This window comes from Mustelus asterias, chromosome 15 (assembly GCF_964213995.1).
Source record: "Mustelus asterias chromosome 15, sMusAst1.hap1.1, whole genome shotgun sequence".
In the NCBI taxonomy this organism is placed as follows: Eukaryota; Metazoa; Chordata; class Chondrichthyes; order Carcharhiniformes; family Triakidae; genus Mustelus; species Mustelus asterias.
This window is the reverse complement of record NC_135815.1, coordinates 103,221,419-103,247,466: the sequence shown is the minus strand read 5'-3', so window position 1 is coordinate 103,247,466 and position 26,048 is coordinate 103,221,419. Positions and strand designations below refer to the sequence as shown.

Below are 26,048 nucleotides of genomic sequence, written 5' to 3'. Positions count from 1 at the left end.
TACTACATTGAAGATGTACATAAATACAACTGGTTGCTTTCATCAAATATCAAACATCAAGGACATTAATATTACATTAAATACATTGTATTTGCATCTTTTAAGTTTTCACAGAGCACACCCAGCAGAGATTTGAAATTAAGCACATTGGGTACCTAGTTTGTGACTGAGCCAAAGCAGACCAATGAGATGCCAAGTTTAGTTCCTGTTAATGCAAAATGCTTTTGACATAAAACAGAAACATTAAAATCCTCTGTACAAATATAAATATTAACTTTAAAAAATTTCTTTAGCCAAGTTCGTGAATCTTACATGCAGCAACAGTCAGGATAGTAAAAGCATCCTCATGGGGAGTTGGGGATGAATGCAGGAAAGAGGGGAAACTCTCTATTAAAAGGCTTTCCATCCACTATGGACAGGAATCCGATTGGGGCCGGCAGAGCAGCCTGGGAGGATCGTGCTGGCTTTGGTGCCTGACATAAACCCATTTTTGCGCCAACTCCCGATTCTCTGGGCCACCGCGATTCGTGATCAGAGCTGGCAGACCCGTGGAACCCCCCCACTATTTTGTTTTTAAAAGCTCCGAACATCTCAAAAGCAAAAGAAACAAAATAAACAGAGCACTTTCACATGGGAATAGATGAGAAATATTTTGAGAAGTACGTTCCACATTGAACTATATCCAGTTCTATTCTTGGGAAACTTTGTTTTTCTCAAGATAGAAAAAACTCCAATTCCTTATAATGTGTTTTCTCCCAATGCTAGCCCCCTCAGCCCACCCTGGCATTTGGCCCATTAAATGGTTCTCACATGAATGTCTTGTTTTAACAATCCTAGTTTCATCCCCTACTGGAGTTTATTTATTGAGTCTCTGATATACCTCAGCCTTCTGATGCATATTCCCCATCTAATATACCAATTGTTCAGTTGAAGGGCAAAAGTCACGTAACAGCAATCTTGTGCAAATCAGGTTAGATTTGTCCCTCCTCTCCCACTATCTAACTGAAACAGCACCAGCAAAAATTTCAAACACTAGAGCCATAATTCTGAAATTTTACTTCAAATTTCACAAGTTCCCAAAGTGCCAGAGAGAATTGCCAAGGGTTTATTTCATCCTCACTGCACCACGCTGTACCTAAAGAACCGAACACAAAGTTTACAGTTGCCAGATCTCTTAACAAGAATGAACAGGAAGTGGTTCCATCATGGAAAAAATTATCTGAGAGGAAAGAAAATGTGCCAATTCCCAGCACATGATGACTCTCTCAGACAACAGTACTAAAAATGTGAAACAGAACTGTGCAAACGAATACGGGATTTTACTTCCAGAAACAACAAACAATAGGTCATACTTTGCTCTTCCAATTCAGTATGACAGGCCAATCTACAGAGTAGTGATCGGTAATGCTATCAGAATTAAAACATTACACAGTAAAGTATGTCTACCCCACACTGTAAAGTAAGCCACTTACTAAATGAACACAAACATTTCTGTCAAGTTCATTCAAGCAGTTTTGCACACTACATAATAACCCTGCATATTCTCATGTGGCCTCAACACCAGAAGTGGAGGTGCTACAACAATGGACAAGTCTCACACTGCATCTCAACATTACCTTTGCAAAGCGTGCATTGATCCATTTTGTGAAGGTTTTCTTCTGCACACCATCATGTTCATCTGAAAATAAAACATGCAATAAGTTAGCAATCATCAAAACTAGATCACAAAATCATGGGAACAAGAATTTACAGTCAGTGGGTAATTGACTGCTACAATGCCAGGTTTCAGACTTTCAGGAGCAACAATGATTTTTAATATAAAAGCAAAATACTGCAGATGCTGGAAGTCTGAAGTATAAACAGAAAACAGTGGGAAAACTCAGCAGATTTGGGACCATCCGTGGCTCTGGAGAAGAGTCGAAACATTAACTCTTGTTTCTCAGTCCTGTCTTGGTTCGGTCGACCAAAATCAATCACCTGGCATATATCTAAATACTTATACAGTTTATTTTGTTTAGAGTCTAAGATCTTTTCAGACTTAATTATATCATTTTCAAACTCAACATAAAATTCCATGATATTATGGTCACTCTTCCCGATAGGCTGCTATACTGCAAGGTTATTAATTAATACCCTCTCATTGCACGATATTAGATCCAAAACTAAATCCTGTCCTCCTAGTTGGGTCCTCAACATACTCACGTAGGAAACTATGTTATAGAGGTTTACAGCATGGAAACAGGCCCTTTGGCCCAACTTGTCCATGCTGCTCTTTTTTTTAAGCCTCTAAACTAATCCCAATTGCCCACATTTGGCCCATATCCCTCTATATTCATCTTACCCATGTAACTGTCCAAATGCTTTTTAAAAGACAAAATTGTACCCGCCTCTACTACTACCTCTGGCAGCTTGTTCCAGGCACTCATCACTTTCTGTGTGAAAAAAGTGCCCTCTGGACCCTTTCGTATCTCTCCCCTCTCACTTAAACCTATGTCTTCTAGTTTTAGACTCCTCTACTTTTGGGAAAAGATATTGACTATCTAGCTGATCTATGCCCCTCATTATTTTATAGGCCTCTATAAGATCACCCCTCAGCCTTCTACGTTCCAGAGAAAAAAGTCCCAGTCTATCCAGCCTCGCCTTATAAATCAAACCATCAAGTCCCGGTAGCATCGGAGTAAATCTTTTCTGCACTCTTTCTAGTTTAATAATATCCTTTCTATAATAGGGTGACCAGAACTGTACACAGTATTCCATGTGTGGCCTTACCAATGTCTTGTACAACTCCAACAAGACGTCCCAACTTCTGTATTCAATGTTCTGACCAATGAAACCAAGCATGCTGAATGCCTTCTTCACCACTCTGTCCACCTGTGACTCCACTTTCAAGGAGCTATGAACATGTACCCCTAGATCTCTTCGTTCTGTAAGTCTCCCCAAAGCCCTACCATTAACTGAGTAAGTGCTGCCCTGGTTCAATCTACCAAAATGCATCACCTCGCACTTATTTAAATTAAGCTCCATCTGCCATTGTCAGCCCCACTGGCCCAATTGATCAAGATCCCGTTGTAGTCAGAGATAACTTTCTTCACTGTCCACTATGCCACCAATCTTGGTGTCATCTGCAAACTTACTAACCATGCCTCCTATATTCTCATCCAAATCATTAATATAAATGACAAATAACAGTGGACCCAGCAGTGACACATGAGGCACACCACTGGTCACAGGCCTCCAGTTTGAAAAACAACCCTCTACAACCACTCTCTGGCTTCTGTCAAGAAGCCAATTTTGTATCCATTTAGATACCTCAGCCTGGATCCTGTGAGATTTAACCTTATGCAACAACCTACCATGTGGGACCTTGTGGGACCTTGTCAAAGGCCTTGCTAAAGTCCATGTAGACAACATCAACTGCACTGCCCTCATCTACCTTTCAAAAAACTCAATCAAAACCTACATTCCATGAACTCAATCTCCAGACTATTACTGCAAATTTGGTTTTCCCAGTCTATAAGAAGATTAAAGATTCTATGTGATCACTGTATTATCCTTTTGCATGTATCTTCAATTTCCTGATTTGTACTCTACCTGACACTACAGATACTGATGAGGGTTAAAAACAGCAACTGCTAATATTTTCTGCCTATTCTTCGCTTCATCCAAATTGACTTCTTTTTGATTTTCAAGTCAAATTGGCAGAGGTAGCCATGACGAAGAATTCAGAGTATATTCAGGAAAGTGTCCTAGAACAATATGTTGTGGATCTAACCAGGGATCAGCTATTTTGGATCTGGTAATGTATAACGAGGTAGGTTTGATAAACAATCTCAGATTCCTGGGGGAACAGGGTCCATAACATTGACGAATTAAGTGTTCAGCTTGACTGTGAGAAACTTGGATCAGAAATAACTGTGCTAAACTTAAATAAGGGTGATTACAAAGGAATGAGGGCAGAGTAGATTGGAAAAGGCGTTTAGCAGAAAAGACAGTTGATGAGCAATGGCAATTGTTTAAGGAAATAGTTCATGATGCACAACAAAAATATATCCCAGTGAGGAAGGAGAATTCTAGGAAGGGGATAAATCAACAATGGTTAAACAAGGAAGTTACAATAACATTAAACAGCAAGAAAAAACATACAATAGTAAATAATTAAATTACAAAAGTGTGGAGGGTGATTAATCACTAGAGAAAAAATACTAGGAAACTAATGGAGCTGAAGGCCGTGAAGTCCCCTGGACTTGATGGATTGCATCCTAGGATGCCAAGTATACATCTGAGAAAGTGAAAACTGTTCAGCCTTTTCTCCTGCCTAGCATATGTTATTCAGGTCTCAATACTGGAGAGGGATGCACTGAGGGCATAGGTTTGGTAGACTTACAGGTTAGAGTTCTCAGTCAGTTTGCTGTTGCTCCACATTTTCTTACTCAGCTTGGACACAGCAGCTGGAGCCTTTGCACTGCAAAAGTTGAATTCAGCATTGAATGACAAATTGCTGGTGATCGTGGAGCCTTGATATGTGAGCTATCAACAACCTCCAGTATCACATTGTCAATGCTGACAGATAGCAGGAAAGCAACATCGTAGTCTATGACATTTGTCTTCCTGATGCTAATGATCAAACCAAACTCTACAGGTATGAGAGACTCTGTCCATTTGCCACTGAAGGTATTCCTCTGTATGCAATGCTAGTGTGGCATCATTGTTATATAACAACTCACAGATGAAAACTTGGCACACTGTTGTCTTTGTGGGCAAGTCTCAACAGCTTTCCATCAGCTTTGATATAAACAGACACCCTTTGTTGATAAGCTAAAGACACATGACAGCAAAAAAAGGGAAAAAATTGCCAAAGAGTATCTGCACTACAATGCAACTCTATCTGACCCCAATGCAGATCCCACTCTACCATCATAGCTAACATAATGATGTCATGTAAAGAGATGGTCACACTGAACAGCTATTATAGCAGGCTGTCATTTTCCCCAGCAGCTGAAATAGACTGCCCCTACTCCCATGCTCAATGTATTCCAGCCTATACCTGCATATTACAGGTTGCCTTTGGTGCTCAGAATCCAACAACGGATGTTTATATAGCACATTTAACACAAAAATGTCCCAAGGCACTGACTGCACAGAAGCATAACCAAATAAAATCCACCTTGATGAGAAGCTGTTACTTCTTGTGCCATTGGCTACAGATAAGTGGTTTTTATGCCAATGGCAGCGCAGATCTGGTTGGAGTCTCACAACCTGCAATCACATCATACACACTAAAGTTTCTGCCACATTACTTCAATCTAATCAAGAGCAGATACATAAAAAAGACAGTAAAACTTAATAAGAACATAAGAAATAGGAGCAGGAAGTAGTCCATCTAGCCCCTCGAGCCTGCCCCGCCATTCAATAAGATCATGGCTGATCTGAAGTGAATCAGTTCCACTTACCCGCCTGCTACTCATAACCCTTAATTCCCTTACCGATCAGAAATCCATCTATCCGTGACTTAAACATATTCAACGAGGTAGCCTCCACCACTTCAGTGGGCAGAGAATTCCAGAGATTCACCACCCTCTGAGAGAAGAAGTTCCTCCTCAACTCTGTCCTAAACTGACCCCCCTTTATTTTGAGGCTGTGCCCTCTAGTTCTGGTTTCCTTTCTAAGTGGAAAGAATCTCTCCACTTCTACCCTATCCAGCCCCTTCATTATCTTATATGCCTCTATAAGATCACCCCTCAGCCTTCTAAACTCCAACGAGTACAAACCTAATCTGCTCAATCTCTCCTCATAATCTACAACCCTCATCTCCGGTATCAACCTGGTGAACCTTCTCTGCACTCCCTCCAAGGCCAATATATCCTTTCGCAAATAAGGGGACCAAAACTGCACACAGTATTCCAGCTGCGGCCTCACCAATGCCTTGTACAGATGCAGCAAGACTTCTCTGCTTTTATATTCTATCCCCCTCGCGATAAAGGCCAACATCCCATTTGCCTTCTTGATCACCTGTTGTACTTGCAGACTGAGTTTTTGCGACTCATAGAACATAGAACATAGAAAGCCACAGCACAAACAGGCCCTTCGGCCCACAAGTTGCGCCGATCACATCCCCACCTCTAGGCCTATCTATAGCCCTCAATCCCATTAAATCCCATGTACTCATCCAGAAGTCTCTTAAAAGACCCCAACGAGTTTGCCTCCACCACCACCGACGTCAGCCGATTCCACTCACCCACCACCCTCTGAGTGAAAAACTTACCCCTGACATCTCCTCTGTACCTACCCCCCAGCACCTTAAACCTGTGTCCTCTCGTAGCAACCATTTCAGCCCTTGGAAATAGCCTCTGAGAGTCTACCCTATCCAGACCTCTCAACATCTTGTAAACCTCTATCAGGTCACCTCTCATCCTTCGTCTCTCCAGGGAGAAGAGACCAAGCTCCCTCAACCTATCCTCATAAGGCATGCCCCCCAATCCAGGCAACATCCTTGTAAATCTCCTCTGCACCCTTTCAATGGCTTCAACATCTTTCCTGTAATGAGGTGACCAGAACTGCGCGCAGTACTCCAAGTGGGGTCTAACCAGGGTCCTATAAAGCTGCAGCATTATCTCCCGACTCCTAAACTCAATCCCTCGATTAATGAAGGCCAGTACGCCGTACGCCTTCTTGACCGCATCCTCCACCTGCGAGGCCGATTTAAGAGTCCTATGGACCCGGATCCCAAGGTCCTTCTGATTCTCTACACTGCTAAGAATGGTACCCTTCATATTATACTGCTGCTTCATCCCATTGGATCTGCCAAAATGGATCACCACACATTTATCCGGGTTGAAGTCCATCTGCCACTTCTCCGCCCAGTCTTGCATTCTATCTATGTCTCGCTGCAACTTCTGACATCCCTCCAAACTATCCACAACACCACCTACCTTGGTGTCGTCAGCAAACTTACCAACCCATCCCTCCACTTCCTCATCCAGGTCATTTATGAAAATGACAAACAGCAAGGGTCCCAGAACAGATCCCTGGGGCACTCCACTGGTCACTGACCTCCATGCAGAGAAAGATCCCTCCACAGCCACTCTCTGCCTTCTGCAGGCAAGCCAGTTCTGGATCCACAGGGCAACAGCCCCTTGGATCCCATGCCCTCTCACTTTCTCAAGAAGTCTTGCATGGGGGACCTTATCGAACGCCTTGCTGAAGTCCATATAGACCACATCCACCGCTCTTCCTTCGTCAATGTGTTTGGTCACATTTTCAAAGAACTCAACCAGGCTTGTAAGGCACGACCTGCCCTTGACAAAGCCGTGCTGACTACTTTTGATCATACTAAACTTCTCTAGATGATCATAAATCCTGTCTCTCAGGATCCTCTCCATCAACTTACCAACCACTGAGGTTAGACTCACCGGTCGGTAATTTCCCGGGCTGTCCCTGTTCCCTTTCTTGAATATAGGGACCACATCTGCAATCCTCCAATCCTCCGGAACCTCTCCCGTCTCCATCGACGATGCAAAGATCATCGCCAAAGGCTCCGCAATCTCCTCCCTCGCCTCCCACAGTAACTTGGGGTACAATCCATCCGGTCCCGGCGACTTACCAACCTTGATGCCATTCAATAGTTCCAACACATCCTCTTTCTTTATGTCCACATGCTCGATCCTTTCTGTCCACCGCAAACCAGCAGTACAACCACCCAGATCCCTTTCCACCGTGAATACCGAGGTAAAGTATTCATTAAGCACCTCCGCCATTTCTAACGGTTCCGCACAAACTTTTCCCCCTTCACCTTTTAAGGGTCCTATGCCTTCACATCTCATCCTTTTACTCTTGACATATTTGTAGAAAGCCTTGGGATTCTCCTTAATCTTACCCGCCAAGGCCTTCTCATGACCCCTTCTCGCTCTCCTAATTTCCTTCTTAAGCTCCTTCCTACATCCCGTATACTCCTCTAAATCTTTAACACCTCCTAGCTCTCTGAACCTTCTGTACGCCTCTCTTTTCTTATTCACCAGGTTCATCACAACCTTCGTGCACCACGGTTCCCGTACCCTACCAACACCCCCCTGTCTCATCGGAACGTTGTCATGCAGAGCTCCAGACAAACAAAGGGACCCCCAGGTCCCTTTGCACAGTAGCATGTTGTAATTTTTTTCTATTTAAATAATAATCCAATTTGCTATTATTTCCTACAAAGTGAATAACCTCGCATTTGCCAACGTTATATTCCATCTGCCAGATCCTCGTCCACTCACTCAGCCTATTCAAATCTCTCTGCAGACCTTCCGCTTCCTCCATGCAATTCACTTTCCCACTTATCTTCGTGTCGTCAGCAAACTTTATTACCCTACACTCAGTCCCCTCCTCCAGATCATCTATGTAAATAGTAAACAGTTGAGGCCCCAGTACTGATCCCTGCGGCACGCCACTAGTCACCATCTGCCAACCAGAAAAGCACCCATTTATTCCAACTCTCTGCTTCCTGTCGGATAGCCAATCCCCAATCCACGCTAACACCCTACCCCCAACTCCGTGTGCCCCAATCTTCTGCAGCGACCTTTTGTGAGGCACCTTATCGAATGCCTTTTGGAAATCCAAAAACACATCTACCGGTTCCCCTCCGTCAACCGCACTAGTCACATCTTCATAAAAATCCAGTAAGTTCGTCAAGCACGACTTTCCTCTCATGAATCCATGCTGCGTCTGCTTGATCGAACCATTCTTATCCAGATGGCCCGCTATTTCTTCTTTAATGATGGATTCCAGCATTTTCCCAACTACAGACGTTAAGCTAATCGGCCTGTAGTTACCCGCCTTTTGTCTACTTCCTTTTTTAAACAGCGGCGTTTAAACTTTGCTCTCTTTCTCCATTGACCTGATAAACTTCTAGTTTGCAACAGAAAAGATCCCGGAACAGGATGATACTGTTCATTAATAACGAAATGTCAATGCCAAAAGCAATTTCAGAGCTTTCTACCACTGGTTCAACTTGTAAATTATTTGCTAATGTGGAATTTCATAGTGACAGTTAATGAGCACAAAAGCAACTCATTAACTCATGTGTGTGACCGGAATCCTACATCAAAAGATCAGCAAAGAAAAATGGCAACACAGCTTTGCTAGCTACTATTCATAGTTCAGATGGCAAACTCCACTGTAATGATGAAAATCCATTTCAGGGATTCTTGCAGAGAGTAGACCAATAAGGGGTAGGAAATTTGATATTCAATCACTATGGACTCAAATGGTGGTCTGAAATTTTGGACATTGAGTGGACATCTTTTAGAAGAGGATGGAAACATGTTTCTGCAAAAACAGCTGGGAAACACCAGTATCAGGTGGTTCAGCTCAACTCATCACTCAGTGACTGCATGCACTGACACAGTCTGGAGGTCTTTCACAAGAAGTTAAAAGTTCAAAGAAGGAATTAAAAAGAAAGACAGACTTGCATTTATACAGAATCTTTCATGACCACAAGACCTCCCAAAGCACTCCACAGCCAATTAAGAACTTTTTGAAGTGTATTTATTATTATAATGTAGAAAGGCCTTGCACGATCATACTCATGCACTATAGCAGACTGGATCAGGGCCAACATTTTAAACATTTGATCTGGGCCTCAGATTTACCAAAGGGCATTTCACTCTGCCCAGTCTCTACTCTACTCCTCAGCCTGATTTAGCTTTCTCCCAGGCCACCCAGATTATGTCAGCTCTTCCTTCCTATTTTTTCTCTCAGTGGTCCTGCTTCGAGCTACAACACATAGAAATACTTAACCTATCTATATCCCTTTGTTGATTCTTTGTATCGTCCTCACAACTCGCTTTCCTATCTATCTTTGTATTGTCAGCAAATTTGGCTACAACAGCTTTTCCCATCACCTATACTGTAAATACTTGAGGCCCTAGCACTGATCCAGCAGCATTCCACTATATAGTTTATCAACCTGAACATTTTACTGTTTATTTCAACCCTGTTTCCTGTTAGTTAGCTAATCCTCAATCCATGCTAATGTATCACTCCCAATACTATAAGCTCTTATCTTCTGCAGTGCCTTTTATGTGGCACCTTATTGCATGCCTTTTGAAAATCCAAATACACTATTGCTACTGGTCCTCTTTTATCCACCCTGCTTGTTACACCCGTAAAGAATTCTAATAAAAGCAAATTACTGCGGATGCTGGAATCTGAAACCACAAGAGAAAATGCTGGAAAATCTCAGTAGGTCTGGCAGCATCTGAAAGGAGAGAAAAGAGCTGACATTTCGAGTCCAGGTGACCCTTTGTCAAAGCAAAGGGTCTAGAACTAGGCAAAGCAAAGCAAAAGGCTTTGACAAAGGGTCACCTGGACTCGAAACGTCAGCTCTTTTCTCTCCTTTCAGATGCTGCCAAGCCTGCTAAGAACTCTAATAAAGTTGTCAATTTCCTGTGACTTGTACTGTGAAGACAGATACAAAATACTTGTTTAAAGTCTGCCATTTCCTTCTCATTATTAATTTCCATTCTCACCCCCTCAGGTACTAAAACTTAGTTCAGCTACCATCTTCCAGTTGAAATACTTGTAGAAGCTTTAACTGTCTGTTTTATATTTCTTTCTAATTTTCTCTCTTACCCCAATTTCTCCCTCTTTATTCTTTTTTTAAGTTATCCTTTGCTGATTTCTAAAATTTCCCCTCTTATGGCTTACCACTCTTAACAGCATTGCACATCTTTTCTTTCAATTCGACACTACACTTAACTTCCTTAGTCAGCCATGGATGCTGCGTTCTTTCTTTCTCAATGGAATATATCTTGGTTGAGAGATATAAAATATTTCCTTAAATTTCTGTCCTTCTAAAATGTCAAATGCCCTTGAATATTCAGGTCCCAACTCTGGTCACTTTGCAACCATGTCTTTGTAATGGTATCAAAACAGACCCACAAATTTCTATTTGTGCTATCCATCATGTTATGAATGTGGAGTACATTCAGATAAAGATAATTTAATTCTGTATTTTCACTACAGTTGCCTACTTTGACCTTATTTGCTGCTGCAATCTTGTGATTGTATGGTCTGTTCCTTTCTGTCACACTCTGTTTATCATTACCTGCATCGCTACCCTGAACTATTACCATCCCTCTCTCTGAATCACCTTTCATGTGTATCCTCCCTCCCACTATTTAGTTTAAAGCCCTCTCTACAACCCTAGTTACACAATTTGCCAGTACACTCATCCCAGTGTAGTTCACACAAAGGCTGCCCCAGTGGTACAGCTCCCTTTTCCCCCAATACTGGCACTGATGCCCATTAATCAAAACCCACACCTCCTATTTTGGACAGTCTCATTAACTCGACTGTATTACATTTTTAAAACTCAGTAAATATTTGTCTGGATAGCACCACCATGGTTTTCCCTACAGTTAAGAAAATTAAAGAAGCAATAGGTATGGCAACAGGTATGGCAGAAATAACACTATTCCAAAATAATAATTGCTTTTGTCAGAGATGTTAAAGAGCAGGATAGATATATTTGGAGCTGAGTATCAATCAAACATTTTTGTTTGGGTGTCGCTGGCTAGGCAACATTTATTGCCCATCTTTAGTTGCCCTTACTGAGTGGCTTGCTAGGCCATTTCCGAGGGCAGTTGTGAGTCAATCACATTGCTGTGGCTCTGGAGTCATATGTAGGCCAGACCAGGTAAGGACGGCAGATTTCCTTCCCTAAAGGACATTAGCGAACCAAATGGGTTTTTCCGACAATTGACAATGGTTTCACGGTCATCGGTAGATTCTTAATTCCAGGTATTTTTATTGAATTCAAATTCCACTATCTGCCGTGGTGGGATTCAAACCCGGGTCTCCAGAACATTAGCTGAGTTTCTGGATTAATAATCGAGCGATAATACCACTGGGCCATCACATCTCCCAAACATAATTCAAGCGCGACCTAAGGAAGGTGATAGAGTTAATGCTGTCAGCAAATGGTAATGAACTGAGACTCGCTGCTTACAAAGTTGGTGGAAACAGAGACAATCAATGATTTCAAAAAGAAAATGGATGGGCATCTGAAGGAAATAAACTTGCATGGCTATGAGGTTAGAGTGGGGTAATGGGACTGACTGGATTGCTCAGCAATGTCAGGATGGACTCAATGGGCCAAATAACCTCCTTCTGTGTCGTTCTGTCTCTATTCAGTTAATAGGATATATAATATTTATACTGTGCACAGAGATCTTACGGTGCATTTTGGTTCCTCATCTTAACTCTAACCTAGTCATGCTTTCCAATTTCTGCAATTAGTCCTAGACAAAAGGTGTTTATTAAGCGTTGCCATTGAGGTAAGCAGAAGATTAATCTAAATGACTTCTTCACAAGTACTTGGCATCACTGCTGCTACTAGAATGCAGCTGTTGAAATCATTAATAAAAGTCTCAGAATGCTGCCTTGATACTCACCATTGCTTAGCTTATAACTTTTGTTGCAATAACTGGGAGTTAATGGGTGGGATTTTACGGCTTCACTCATCCCAAAACCATAAAACCCTGCCCGAGGTCAACACATCTTCCCATGGTCCGCTCCTCGCCCGCTCCGATTCCTGAGGCGGGTGGGACGGTAAAATTCCAGCCAATATTTCAAAACTACTGGGAGAAAACTTCAGCCAAGATATTTTTAAAGTGAGCAAAGAAACACTCAAGGAGGGGATGTAAACAGAATGTTTTAAAACCAACTGAAACTCTCCATAACAAGAAAACCTCTCATTCTAAAGTAAAAATATTTGACTTTATTACACACGTGAGCCTGCCCATTTAAACAATCCTTTATGAGAAAGTAACACATTCCTGTGGTTATACCAATCATTCTGAACCCACTAGCAGCATTCAGTAACAGTCTCAGTAGCAGCAACAATCACAGCATTAATTTAGGAAATTTGTGACTGTCATGGGTAATAATGGTGGCAGATAGAAATGGCAGAGGTGCTCAATGAGTGTTTTGCCTCGGTTTTCACAGAGGAGAAGGACCTGGGTGGATGTACTGCGGGCATGCGGTGGACTGAAAGGATTGAGTATGTGGACTTTAAGAAAGAGGTTGTGCTGGAATCTTTGAATGGCATCAAGATAGATAAGTCGCCGGGTCCGGATGGGATGTACCCCAGGTTACTGTGGGAGGCGAGGGAAGAGATTGCAGAGCCTCTGGAGATGATCTTTGCGTCGTCGATGGAGACGGGAGAGGCGCCGGTGGATTGGAGGATTGCGGATGTGGTTCCTATTTTCAAGAAGGGGAATAGGGATAGCCCAGGTAATTACCGACCGGTGAATCTAACCTCAGTGGTTGGTAAGCTGATGGAGAAGATCCTGAGGGACAGGATATATGAGCATTTAGAGAGGTTAAGTATGCTCAAGAATACTCAGCATGGCTTTGTCATGGGCAGATCGTGCCTTACGAGCCTGGTGGAGTTCTTCGAAAATGTGACTAAACACATTGACGAAGGGAAGGCGGTAGATGTGGTTTATACGGATTTTAGCAAGGCGTTCGATAAGGTCCCCCATGCAAGGCTTCTAGAAAAAGTGAGAGGGCATGGGATCCAAGGGGCTGCTGCCCTGTGGATCCAGAACTGGCTTGCCCAAAGGAGGCAGAGAGTGGGTATAGATGGGTCTTTTTCTAAATGGAGGTCGGTCACCAGTGGTGTGCCCCAGGGATCTGTTCTGGGACCCTTGCTGTTTGTCATTTTCATAAATGACCTGGATGAGGAAGCGGAGGGATGGGTTGGTCAGTTTGCCGACGACACAAAGGTTGGTGGGGTTGTGGATAGTCTGGAGGGATGTCAGAAGTTACAGAGGGACATAGATAGATAGGATGCAAGACTGGTCGGACAAGTGGCAGATGGACTTCAACCCAGATAAATGCATCGTGGTCCATTTTGGTAGGTCCAATGGGATGAAGGAGTACAATATAAAGGGAAAGACTCTTAGTACTGTAGAGGATCAGAAGGACCTTGGGTCCGGGTCCATAGGACTCTAAAATCGGCCCTGCAGGTGGAGGAGGTGGTTAAGAAGGCGTATGGTGTGCTGGCCTTTATCAATCGAGGGGTTGAGTTTAGGAGTCCGGGGATAATGATGCAGCTATATAAGACACTCGTCAGACCCCACTTGGAGTACTGTGCTCAGTTCTGGTCGCCTCACTATAGGAAGGATGTGGAAAAGATTGAAAGGGTGCAGAGGAGATTTACAAGGATGTTGCCTGGATTGAGTGGCATGCCTTATGAGGATAGGCTGTGGGAGCTCGGTCTTTTCTCCTTGGAGAGACGAAGGATGAGAGGAGACCTAATAGAGGTGTATAAGATGTTGAGAGGCATAGATCGGGTGGACTCTCAGAGGCTTTTTCCCAGGGTGGAAATGTCTGCTACAAGAGGACACAGGTTTAAGGTGCTGGGGGGTAGGTACAGGGGAGATGTTAGGGGTAAGTTTTTCACACAGAGGGTGGTGGGCGAGTGGAATCGGCTGCCGTCAGTGGTGGTGGAGGCGAACTCAATAGGGTCTTTTAAGAGACTCCTGGATGAGTACATGGAGCTTAATAGGATGGAGGGTTATAGGTAGGTCTAGAAGGTAGGGATGTGTTCGGCACAACTTGTGGGCCGAAGGGCCTGTTTCCGCTGTAGATTTTCTATGTTTCTATGTACAATAATTAACTGGTCAAATATTTCAGCGAATGGAAGAACAGCACAGAAGTTGAAGTAAACATTCAAGGAGACAAAATTTTAAGTTAAAGAAAGAAAAGGAAAGTGAAATGGAAGCAGAAGGACACAGACATCATGTTCATTTCAGATAAAGTTTTGTTTCTAGATATTTAGTCCTTTATGGTATTTAAAGTGGTGAATCACTCCCTAATGTTTCTATAACTTCACTGCAAAAATGTTCATGTTAGCAACGCAGTGCATGAGCTGAAAAACAGTATCATCCGAATGACTGAGTTTGTCTGAACTGCCAAAAGCCAAAGGGTTAAATCCAAGGAAAATAATTTACTGGTGTGTTTCTTCTATTTGGGAGAGCAGCCATAACTCATAGCCTGTTGGTCAGTGGAAAAGGTGCTGTACAAACAAACTGTTCTTTACTCTCTCAGGCTAGTGTCTCCTCCCACAATACTTGTACAGCCACAGGGACTGAAAGCAAATGTTTGAGCCAATCTGATAAGCAAGGCAGCAGAAGGAAGGCAGCAGAGCTCAGCACACCACACAACAGACATGCAGTGCCTCCCATGAGCACTTTTCCATTCTTCAAAGTGCAAGATGTGCCTGCATTCATCAAACTAACAGGAAGCTAGCTGTGGCCAAGAAAAATATAGATCCCAGAAGTCTCGTCATACAGTTCACAACAAATTTCTTGGCATGAAACTGCAGCTGCCAAATAAATGCATACTGTATCAAAAACATCTGTTCTTGAAACTGGGCCAATTAGCCTTGAACACATTTTTTCCCCCTGGAATTTCATACTATAGGTGTGTCACTTCTTATTTGGCTTTGGTGTTGGAGGAATAACAAAATACTGAATCAACATGAACTGGATAGTTCACCAATTTCACATAGCCTCATAAATTTGATTTCCGGCTTGGGTCACTGTCTGTGCAGAGTTTGAACGTTCTCCCCGTGTCTGCACGGGTTTCCTCCGGGTGCTCCGGTTTCCTCCCACAGTCCGAAAGACGTGCTGCTTAGGTGTATTGGCCAAGCTAAGTTCTCCCTCAGTGTACCTGAACAGGCACCGGAGTGTGGCAACTAGGCGATTTTCACAGTAACTTCATTGCTGTGTTAATGTAAGGGTACTTGTGACACTAATAAATAAAAACTAAAACTAAATGCCTCGTGTCTCCTTCACTGGAGTTCTTTTGATCACATTTCCCTGCATCCTTTCATATTCATCCATTTCCAAACCTTATTTAGTAATCTTTTTAATATTGTAATGAGTTATTTAACGTTCCAACAACTCTCTGTGAAAGCTATTAAACTCCTGGCCTATTTAATTTACTTTGTTTCAAAGTGATGCAAACATGAACCACAACATATCTGAGCCTGATTCTGTCTTCACCCGAGGTTCGCATGCTCCATTCTGCTGGGGCCACTGGTTATTCATAGAATCCCTACAGTACAGAAGGAGGTCATTCAGCGCATCGAGTCTGTACCAACAACTATCCCACCCAGGCCCTATCTCCATAACCCCACGTACTACCCTACTAATCCCTCTGACACTAAGTGGCAATTTATCCACCTAACCGGCACATCTTTGGACTCTGGGAGGAAACCGGAGCACTCGGAGGAAACCCACGCGGACACAAGAAGAACGAGTAAACTCCACACAGACAGTCACCCAGGACCAGAACTGAACCCGTGTTCCTGGCACTGTGAGGCAACAGTGCTAATCATTCATGAGGAACTAAATCCCAGCTACCTTTCCCCTTCTAAACTGGAGGCAAGCTATTTTTTAAATCAGGTATTAAATGGCTTCTATGCTCGCAAGCATCTACCAGTGACACACCAACAATTTTATGCCATTGCTGCAGTATGGAACACAGTGGCAATAAATGCTGCCAACAGAGCAATAGGTTTGTGAACCTAACCATTAGGTCAGAAGATCAGTACCTCTCTGCTGTAAGAATGCAGTCAGCAAGAAACCATTAATGCCATCCCACAAGCCTTTGCTATTTCCCCTGGCAATCATAAATGTGACTTTCTTATTTTAAGATACACAAATTCATATTGCAGCACTGATTGAGTAATATGTCAGAGCTGTAGCTGTAGAGCAGGTAGATTCCAACGCAATTGGCAGTCATGCAAAACAAACAAAGCACTCCCTTGAGGGCTCAGCAAGGTTAGCCACAAATAGCTGAGCCACAAACAACGTGTGGAAGGCCAGCTCTGTGTTTTTACCTGAATTGGTATCAGCTGGTGTGGTAATTGGTGCTACGATCAGTCTCGGACGACCCCAGTTAGACAGAGGTCAGTTATCCAAAGTGGATTCCGGGTATCGTCCAAAAGGATCAGATAACTGGAGGGATGCAATAATTGTGGGAAGGGCAGGAAATGTAAGAATTTGCTGAAGATCCAGGATGATGGACAAGCAGAGAACATCATGGTCTGGGAAAATGGAGTACAAGAATGGAAAATAAGGAAGTGTAATCCCAGTTACAGGAATGGGTCGGATGATGAGGGTTGAGTAAACATTCATGTACAGGGGACAGTGGGCAGGACCTCTGACAGGGCAAGCATGGGATCTAACAGTGGGAGCCTGGAAAGACTTAAACAGGCAAGTAAAGGCCACAACCTGACTAGATGACATAGCAGAGTGGAGAATGCTGAATCATTACAACAGAATGGCAGAAGCTGGGGTCCCCATGACCGAGGGGTTGTTGTAATTGCTGACAAATAACATTATACAGGAGGCTAAACAGAGGAAGTTGGACAATTTGAAAGAGTTTGGTGTGTATTCAGAAATTCCAAATAGGGAACAGCCAGCGTGGGTGAGTTTGTATGGAAACGGTCTTCCAGATTTGGAAAAATATTGCCATTTCTTCCCTGTCACTGGGTTAAAATCTTGGAACTCCCTCTCTAACATCATTGTGGACATACCTAACCACTTGGACTTCAGCAGTTCAAGAAGGCAGCTCACCAATCGCTTCTCAAAGGCAATTAGGGTTGGGCAATAAATGCTGGACAAGCCAGCAACACCCACATCCCGTAAGATGATTTTTTTAAAAGCATTTATAAGGCCGCGCTAGGTGAAGGGCTCAAGGATCTGAAGAATGCTTAGCAAATAAAGAAATCAGAATGGACTCACCAGCAGCAGGGAAGGTAATAGAAACATAGAAGAAACATAGAAAAACTACAGCACAAACAGGCCCTTCGGCCCACAAGTTGTGCCGAACACGTCCCTACCTTCTAGACCTACCTATAACCCTCCATCCTATTAAGCTCCATGTACTCATCCAGGAGTCTCTTAAAAGACCCTATTGAGTTCGCCTCCACCACCACTGACGGCAGCCGATTCCACTCGCCCACCACCCTCTGTGTGAAAAACTTACCCCTAACATCTCCCCTGTACCTACCCCCTGGCACCTTAAACCTGTGTCCTCTCGTAGCAGACATTTCCACCCTGGGAAAAAGCCTCTGAGAGTCCACCCGATCTATGCCTCTCAACATCTTATACACCTCTATTAGGTCTCCTCTCATCCTTCGTCTCTCCAAGGAGAAAAGACCGAGCTCCCACAGCCTATCCTCATAAGGCATGCCACTCAATCCAGGCAACATCCTTGTAAATCTCCTCTGCACCCTTTCAATCTTTTCCACATCCTTCCTATAGTGAGGCGACCAGAACTGAGCACAGTACTCCAAGTGGGGTCTGACGAGGGTCTTATATAGCTGCATCATTATCTCCGGACTCCTAAACTCAACCCCTCGATCGATAAAGGCCAGCACACCATACGCCTTCTTAACCACCTCTTCCACCTGCGGGGCCAATTTTAGAGTCCTATGGACCCGGACCCCAAGGTCCTTCTGATCCTCTACAGTACTAGGAGTCTTTCCCTTTATATTTTACTCCTTCATCCCACTGGACCTACCAAAATGGACCACGACTCATTTATCTGGGTTGAAGTCCATCTGCCACTTGTCCGACCAGTCTTGCATCCTATCTATGTCCTTCTGTAACTTCTGACATCCCTCCAGACTATCCACAACCCCACCAACCTTCGTGTCGTCGGCAAACTGACCAACCCATCCCTCCGCTTCCTCATCCAGGTCATTTATGAAAATGACAAACAGCAAGGGTCCCAGAACAGATCCCTGGGGCCCCACACTGGTGACCGACCTCTATTTAGAAAAAGACCCATCTATACCCACTCTCTGCCTCCTTTGGGCAAGCCAGTTCTGGATCCACAGGGCAGCAGCCCCTTGGATCCCATGCCCTCTCACTTTTTCTAGAAGCCTTGCATGGGGGACCTTATCGAACGCCTTGCTAAAATCCATATAAACCACATCTACCGCCTTCCCTTCGTCAATGTGTTTAGTCACATTTTCGAAGAACTCCACCAGGCTCGTAAGGCACAATCTGCCCTTGACAAAGCCATGCTGAGTATTCTTGAGCATACTAAACCTCTCTAAATGCTCATATATCCTGTCCCTCAGGATCTTCTCCATCAGCTTACCAACCACTGAGGTTAGACTCACCGGTCGGTAATTACCTGGGCTATCCCTATTCCCCTTCTTGAAAATAGGAACCACATCCGCAATCCTCCAATCCTCCGGCACACCTCTCCCGTCTCCATCGACGACGCAAAGATCATCGCCAGAGGCTCTGCAATCTCTTCCCTCGCCTCCCACAGTAACCTGGGGTACATCCCATCCGGACCCGGCGACTTATCTATCTTGATGCCATTCAAAGATTCCAGCACAACCTCTTTGTTAAAGTCCACATACTCAATCCTTTCAGTCCACCGCACGCCCGCAGTACATCCACCCAGGTCCTTCTCCTCTGTGAAAACTGAGGCAAAATACTGATTGAGCATCTCTACCATTTCTACTGGTTCCGTACAGACTTACAAAATGTTGGCCATTTTGGTGACGTTTTCGTCGGGATGTAAGTCGCTAGATATAATAGCTGCATTTCTGCAGGGGAGTCACCTCCAGAGGAAATGTTTCTCAAACCTTCTAAGAAGGCACCAGAGGAGGGAAAACATTGCAAATTGAATATGTGTGAATGTGGTTTAAATGATAGAGGATGGTACTTTTCAGTTCCATTGGTGTTGTTAAAGCTGCTTGTCTCCAACTAAAGGCAGATCCTGCCATGTTGTTATGGGACACGGTGGGAAACTGGCAGGTATCTTCTTGATGGATGACTTCCTGTGGAGTGGCACCAGTGAGTTTCAAAACAAGGTTAGAACAGTCTTTAAGCTTAGGAGTCAGGCTAATAGGGCCTTTAGATACATTGGATTAGAAATGAAACGGTATAGATCTACGGTTACTTTGTATCAGCAATCGTCTTTAGAAAGTGTTAGACCTATTTCAGTCAGTTGGGCTAGGTCTTCACTCACCATCCTGATTTGGAAATATATTGCTGTTCCTTCACTGTTACTGGGTCAAAATCCTGGAATTCCCTCCCCAATCGTGCTCTGGGACTGCAGTGGGTTCAAAGGCAACTCGGATGGGCAATAAATGCTGGTCTAGCCAGCAACACTCACATCCCATAAATGATTCTTTAAAAAAATGAAATACTTAAAATGTCGCCTTCGCTGTCAACTATTTCTGTAAAAGTGATCTGTCACGTTTAGATCTTGAAGCCATATTTGTATTTTCAGAAACAAGGGTGTGTGTGTGTGTGTGTGCAAGTGTGATTGTGTGAGTGTGTGTGTGAGTGTGTGCGTGTGAGTGTGTGCGAATGTGAGAGTGTGAGTGAATGTGAGAGTGTGTGTGCGCACGCACGTGCACAGGGACAAAACATGTTTGGGATATTTTAAAATTGTCAAGGTGGAGGGAAAAGGTCACAGCCTAAACATATCACTTCTGTTACCGTGTTCGACTGAAGAAAAATTTTGCAATGTTTTGTTCTGGGTCAATGATTGCCTTTTGAAAATTAATTCAGGTGATTTCCTGGGTAGTCTTGACATTTCCAGAGGGTTTTCAGCACAGAAAAAATTGAAGCCAAACTCGCATTAGATCACTCAAGAAAACAAAGCCAGTGGTGTAAAGGTATGCAGTGTTGAGGTAAAATGATTTTTTTCTGATTATTGTTCACAAAAATAGAATTCTACTATAGAAAAACAAAGCTGAGCGGCACAGAATGTTCCTAGAATGAATTGAAGTCAGCAATTCTGTGATTATGGAATATATGCTACCCTATACTTGCACAAACTTGCAAACAGATGCTACCTCTCTGCTTATCAATTGTAGACCAACCAGATTTTGAATTTGAAAATAATTTGAATTCCTGGTTTTCTCATTTTAGAAAGAAGGTTTTGAACAGCAACAAGATATTTTCTCCCCCATTACCAGCAGTCAACAAGCATTTCTGATCTAATCATCAAGGAAATTGCCAGTTTTAATTTGCAAAACACCACTTCATACTCTTCAGCAGAACTACAAGCGTGTAAATAAATTCTTGCATAATTATGCCACACTAAATTTTTAAGTGGGTTTCCAAAATACCAATTTGTTGAGTACATGAAATTAATTTAATTATTCCGCAATTTAGTGTGATCCCATCAAAGAAAATGAACACTTGATGCCTTTTACTACAGCAAAGGCAAAATGTGAAGCATCAGACTTCTACACCCTCACCAGCCTCCTCACAAAGGATCTGAATGCACATAAAGCAAGTGATTGTTGGACCAAGGGCCAATTTCCACCTACGTTAAAAATAAACACAATTATGACCAGTATGATGGAACATAATAGCAAAGAAAATAAAGTGCCAATAATTAACTTTGAATATAATTTGTTTTTTAATTTAAATAGTTGATGGAGTAGGCCAGAAGAAATTTTCCCACTTGAACTGTTTTCATAAATACATAAACCATTTCTTCCAATTGCTAAATTATAAACATCTTAGTCTGCAGGCGTGTATAACAAAGGACAACCACCTTTACAAAGCAGAATTCACACATTTGAAGTGTCTTTATTCAAATGCCCACATAGCATTTTGGAAAGTCTAGAAGGTATGAAAAGTGCTATATACATTTTGCTTTCATCGACACACGAGCCTTGTAAGCAGCGTATTCTCAGTGCATACATATCATATATACATTCCAAATAATGTGGATCCCCTGGATTTCCATAGCTCCTATGCAACACTGAAAGATATGCAAGTCCTGAGGTAGTGCAACTAACTCAGTCTCCCAGTTCAAGGTTATAAATCAATCCCAAAGGCCACCAGCTATGTTGAGAATCATTGTGGGTTGCTTTTCAGCAGCTTAAAAAATCTCTTCACACAGAGCAATCACTGCACGCTGACCCAGAAAGCTGGGGAATTTGTAGATATTCACGAATGTGGGCACAGCCACAGACAAAAAAAGACTTCATTTTCAGAGCTTACCCCCAATTTTTATGGGGGTGGGTGATGACAAGAGAGGAAGATGGCCAAGAAATCTTAATATTTTCAATCAAATTAGTGAGATGTGATTTTCTACTCACAAAGCCATGCTGACTGTCCCTAATCAGTCCTTGCCTCTCTAAATGCTGTAGATCCTGTCTCTCCGAATACCTTCTAACAACTTACCCACTACAGGTGTTAGGCTCAGCGGTCGGTAGTTCCCTGGCTTTTCCCTGCAGCACTTCTTAAACAAAGGCACAACATTTGCTACCCTCCAATCTTCAGGCACCTCACCTGTGGCTCAAATGGTTCAAATATCTCTGCTAGGAGAGCCGCAATTTCCTCCCTAGCCTGCCACAACGCCCTGGGATACACTTCATCAGGTCCCGGGGATTTATTCCGTCCACAAGTCTCAATTTTATTAATCTGCCTTTTATGTAGTACTTTGTCAAAATGTGGTAATTTTTAAAAATCCAAACAGATAACATCCAGTGCATTCCCTTCATCAAACCTTCCCTGCTACGTCACATCACAAAGTTCAACTATGTTGGCTCTTTTTAACTACCTTAAACCTAATTAATAGGCATAATTCTCCCAAACATTTCTAAAAGTTGCCCCAGGGGAGAAAACTGATGAGATTCCCACCTTGTTATTGTCAAAGAGTCAGAGAGGTTTACAGCATGGAAACAAGCCCTTCGGCCCAACTTGTCCATGCCGCCCTTTTTTTTAAACCCCTAAGCTAATCCCGATTGCTCGCATTTGGCCCATATCCCTCTATACTCACCGTACCCATGTAACTATCTAAATGCTTTTTAAAAGATAAAATTGTACCCGCCTCTACTACTACCTCTGGCAGCTTGTTCCAGACACTCACCATCCTCTGTGTGAAAAAATTGCCCCTCTGGACCCTTTTGTATCTCTCCCCTCTCACCTTCAACCTATGCCCTCTAGTTTTAGACTCCCCGATAGTCAAGATATTGACTATCTAGCTGATCTATGCCCCTCATTATTTTATACACCTCTATAAGATCACCCCACAGCTTTTTACGTTCCAGAGAAAAAAGTCCCAGTCTATCCAGCCTCTCCTTATAACTCAAACCATCAAGTTCCGGTAGCATCGGAGTAAATCTCTTCTGCACTCCTTCTAGTTTAATAATATCCTTTCTATAATAGGGTGACCAGAACTGTACACAGTATTCCATGTGTGGCCTTACCAATGTCTTGTACAACTTCAACAAGACGTCCCAACTCCTGTATTCAATGTTCTGACCAATGAAACCAACCAAGCATGCCGAATGCCTTCTTCACCACTCTGTCCATCTGTGACTCCACTTTCAAGGAGCTATGAACCTGTACCCCTCGATCTCTTTGTTCTGTAACTCTCCCCAATGCCCGACCATTAACTCAGTTAGTCCTGTCCTGGTTTGATCTACCAAAATGCATCACCTCGCATTTATTGAAATTAAACTCCATCTGCCATTCATCAGCCCACTGGCCCAACTGATCAAGATCCCGTTGCAATCTGAGATAACCTTCTTCACTGTCCACTATGCCACCAATCATGGTGTCATCTGCAAACTTACTAACCATGCCTCCTATATACTCATCCAAATCATTAATATAAATGACAAATAACAGTGGACCCAGCACCGATCTCTGAGGCACACCGCTGATCACCGGACTCCAGTTCGAAAAACAACTCTCTACAACCACCCTCTGGCTTCTGTCATCAAGCCAATTTTGTATCCATTTAGCTACCTCACCCTGGATCCCATGACATTTAACCTTATGCAACAACCTACCATGCGGTACCTTGTCAAAGGCCTTGCTAAAGTTCATGTAGACAACATCAACTGCACTGCCCTCATTTATCTTTTTGGTTACCCCTTCAAAAAACTCGATCAAATTTGTGAGACATGATTTTCCACTCACAAAGCCATGCTGACTAATCAGTCCTTGCGTCTCTAAATGCCTGTATATCCTGTCTCTCAAAATACCTTCCAACAACTTACCCACCACAGATGTGAGGCTCACTGGCCTGTAGTTCCCAGGCTTTTCCCTGCAGCCCTTTTTAAACAAAGGTACAACATTTGCTACCCTCCAATCTTCAGGCACCTCACCTGTGACTAATTGTGGGTCGGTGCAATCAAGACCGCAAGTCACCCACAATTAGTCATTTTTTTGGAGCTTGGGGAGATTCCTGCCTGCAAAGAGATGTGCGGGAATGGAAGACATGGCAAGGCTGGCTCCTTGCCCGATCTCCAGACAACCCTACAACCCCCCAAATTGCCAGAAAAGACAACCACCCCCCCCCCCCCCAACCACAGGCATTAATCCCGCCCCAATAGCCACGACCAGCAGCTGCCCCCCTAAGTCTTTGAGGCCCTGCTATGGGGTCGCCAAAGTACCCCCCACCCTACCCAATCTCTCCTGCTTGCACCCCCTTCATACATACCCATTTCATGCCCCACCCTTCAGGCTCCCCCATACCATCTTCTCAGGTCCCGCCCTTGGCAGTGCCAACCTGGCCCTGGTTGGACATGAATCAGATTACATTGCCATGTGGGGGCACGGGGGAATCCCAAAAGGAGCTCTTCCCAGGGGAAATCATGTTTGGCCCCTCTTACGAGATTCTCCAGCCATAACACAATTTGCACCTGAGCACATGGGGCCATAGAATCACCCCAACATTTCTACTGTTACTTCACTCAGCAGGCAGTGAATCTTCGGAAGTCTCTAACCCAGAGAGTTTTTTTAACGTTTATTTATTAGTGTCACAGTAGGCTTACATTAACACTGCAATGAAGTTACTGTGAAAATCCCCTAGTCGCCACACTCTGGCGCCTGTTCAGGGTACACTAAGGGAGAATTTAACATGGCCAATGCACCTAACCAGCACGTCTTTCGTACTATAGGAGGAAACTGGAGCACCCCAAGGAAATCCACACAGACATGGGGAGAACATGCAGACTCCACACAGACAGTGACCCAAGCCGGGAATCTAACCCGGGTCCCTGGCGCTGTGAGGCAGCAGTGCTAACCACTGTGCCACCGTGTCGCCCATTTGTAGTCATTGTTGCAATGTAGGAACTGGGCCTTCATCGGATTCTTTACACAAACTGTTCTTTTTATACCTCCTCGCTCAAGTAAACTTCCATTAAAACATGCATACATACCTCTGAGTTCATTTGGCATATTTACATATTTACTGCAAGAATGAAAAATAGGATAGGTTTTCCACGATAACAGCTTCACACTCCGCACATTCATCGCTGTTCACAAGAAAACAAGCAGAGGAAACGGATATTTAATATCACCCAATGCAAGCTGGGAGGTAGAGGATAAATACACAAGCTTGCATTGAAATAGGCACATTCAAAAATAGATAACCACAAACCCCAACCGCATTCAGCACTTTGGTCTCTCCACAGGCACTTGCTCAAGTGCTATGAGTTGGGCTGGTGGCACATACTACAGACTTGCTCTACTGAGCCTATGTCACAAGTTTCCCTGTGGTCACAACTCTATTTATGTCTATAAATATTGACTTTTCTCTGGCACAAAATGAGGGATGTATGAACAGCTTAAAAAGAGAACATATTCTGCAGCAACTGTAAAGGGTTAGCATCAGGAGCAGTTGATGTAATCATGATGTAAGGACACATGATTAAGGAACAAAAATCTGGAGGGAGGAAAAGTCTAACCTCGTGCAGAGTTCCTAAGTCATACAAACAACTGCAAATAAATAATAACTACAGCCCTGAGTAGCTTACGAAAAATGGACAAACCCCACAGAGCCCCTTCTCGAATATGAACACACAGCAATATAGCAATAAGCCTTTCTGAGTTGGTGATTCCTATCCAACTGTGGAAATTGCTAAGTTTTCACTGTGATTGTTCCTAAATATTAAAATCAAATTTTTATAAACGATTTGATTTTGATTTGATTTATTATTATCACATGTATTAACATATAGTGAAAAGTATTGTTTCTTGCACGGT

At 43.3% G+C, this 26,048-nt stretch overlaps 1 protein-coding gene across 1 annotated transcript in view; it reads right to left on the bottom strand.

Annotated features, from left to right (window-relative positions):
- The window catches only part of LOC144504716 (utrophin-like), a 631,247-nt gene that overhangs the window by 543,975 nt on the left and 61,224 nt on the right, over positions 1–26,048 (bottom strand). The window contains 1 exon segment of the mRNA XM_078230463.1: positions 1,617–1,678. Within this exon segment, the coding sequence (XP_078086589.1) occupies positions 1,617–1,678 (62 nt within the window).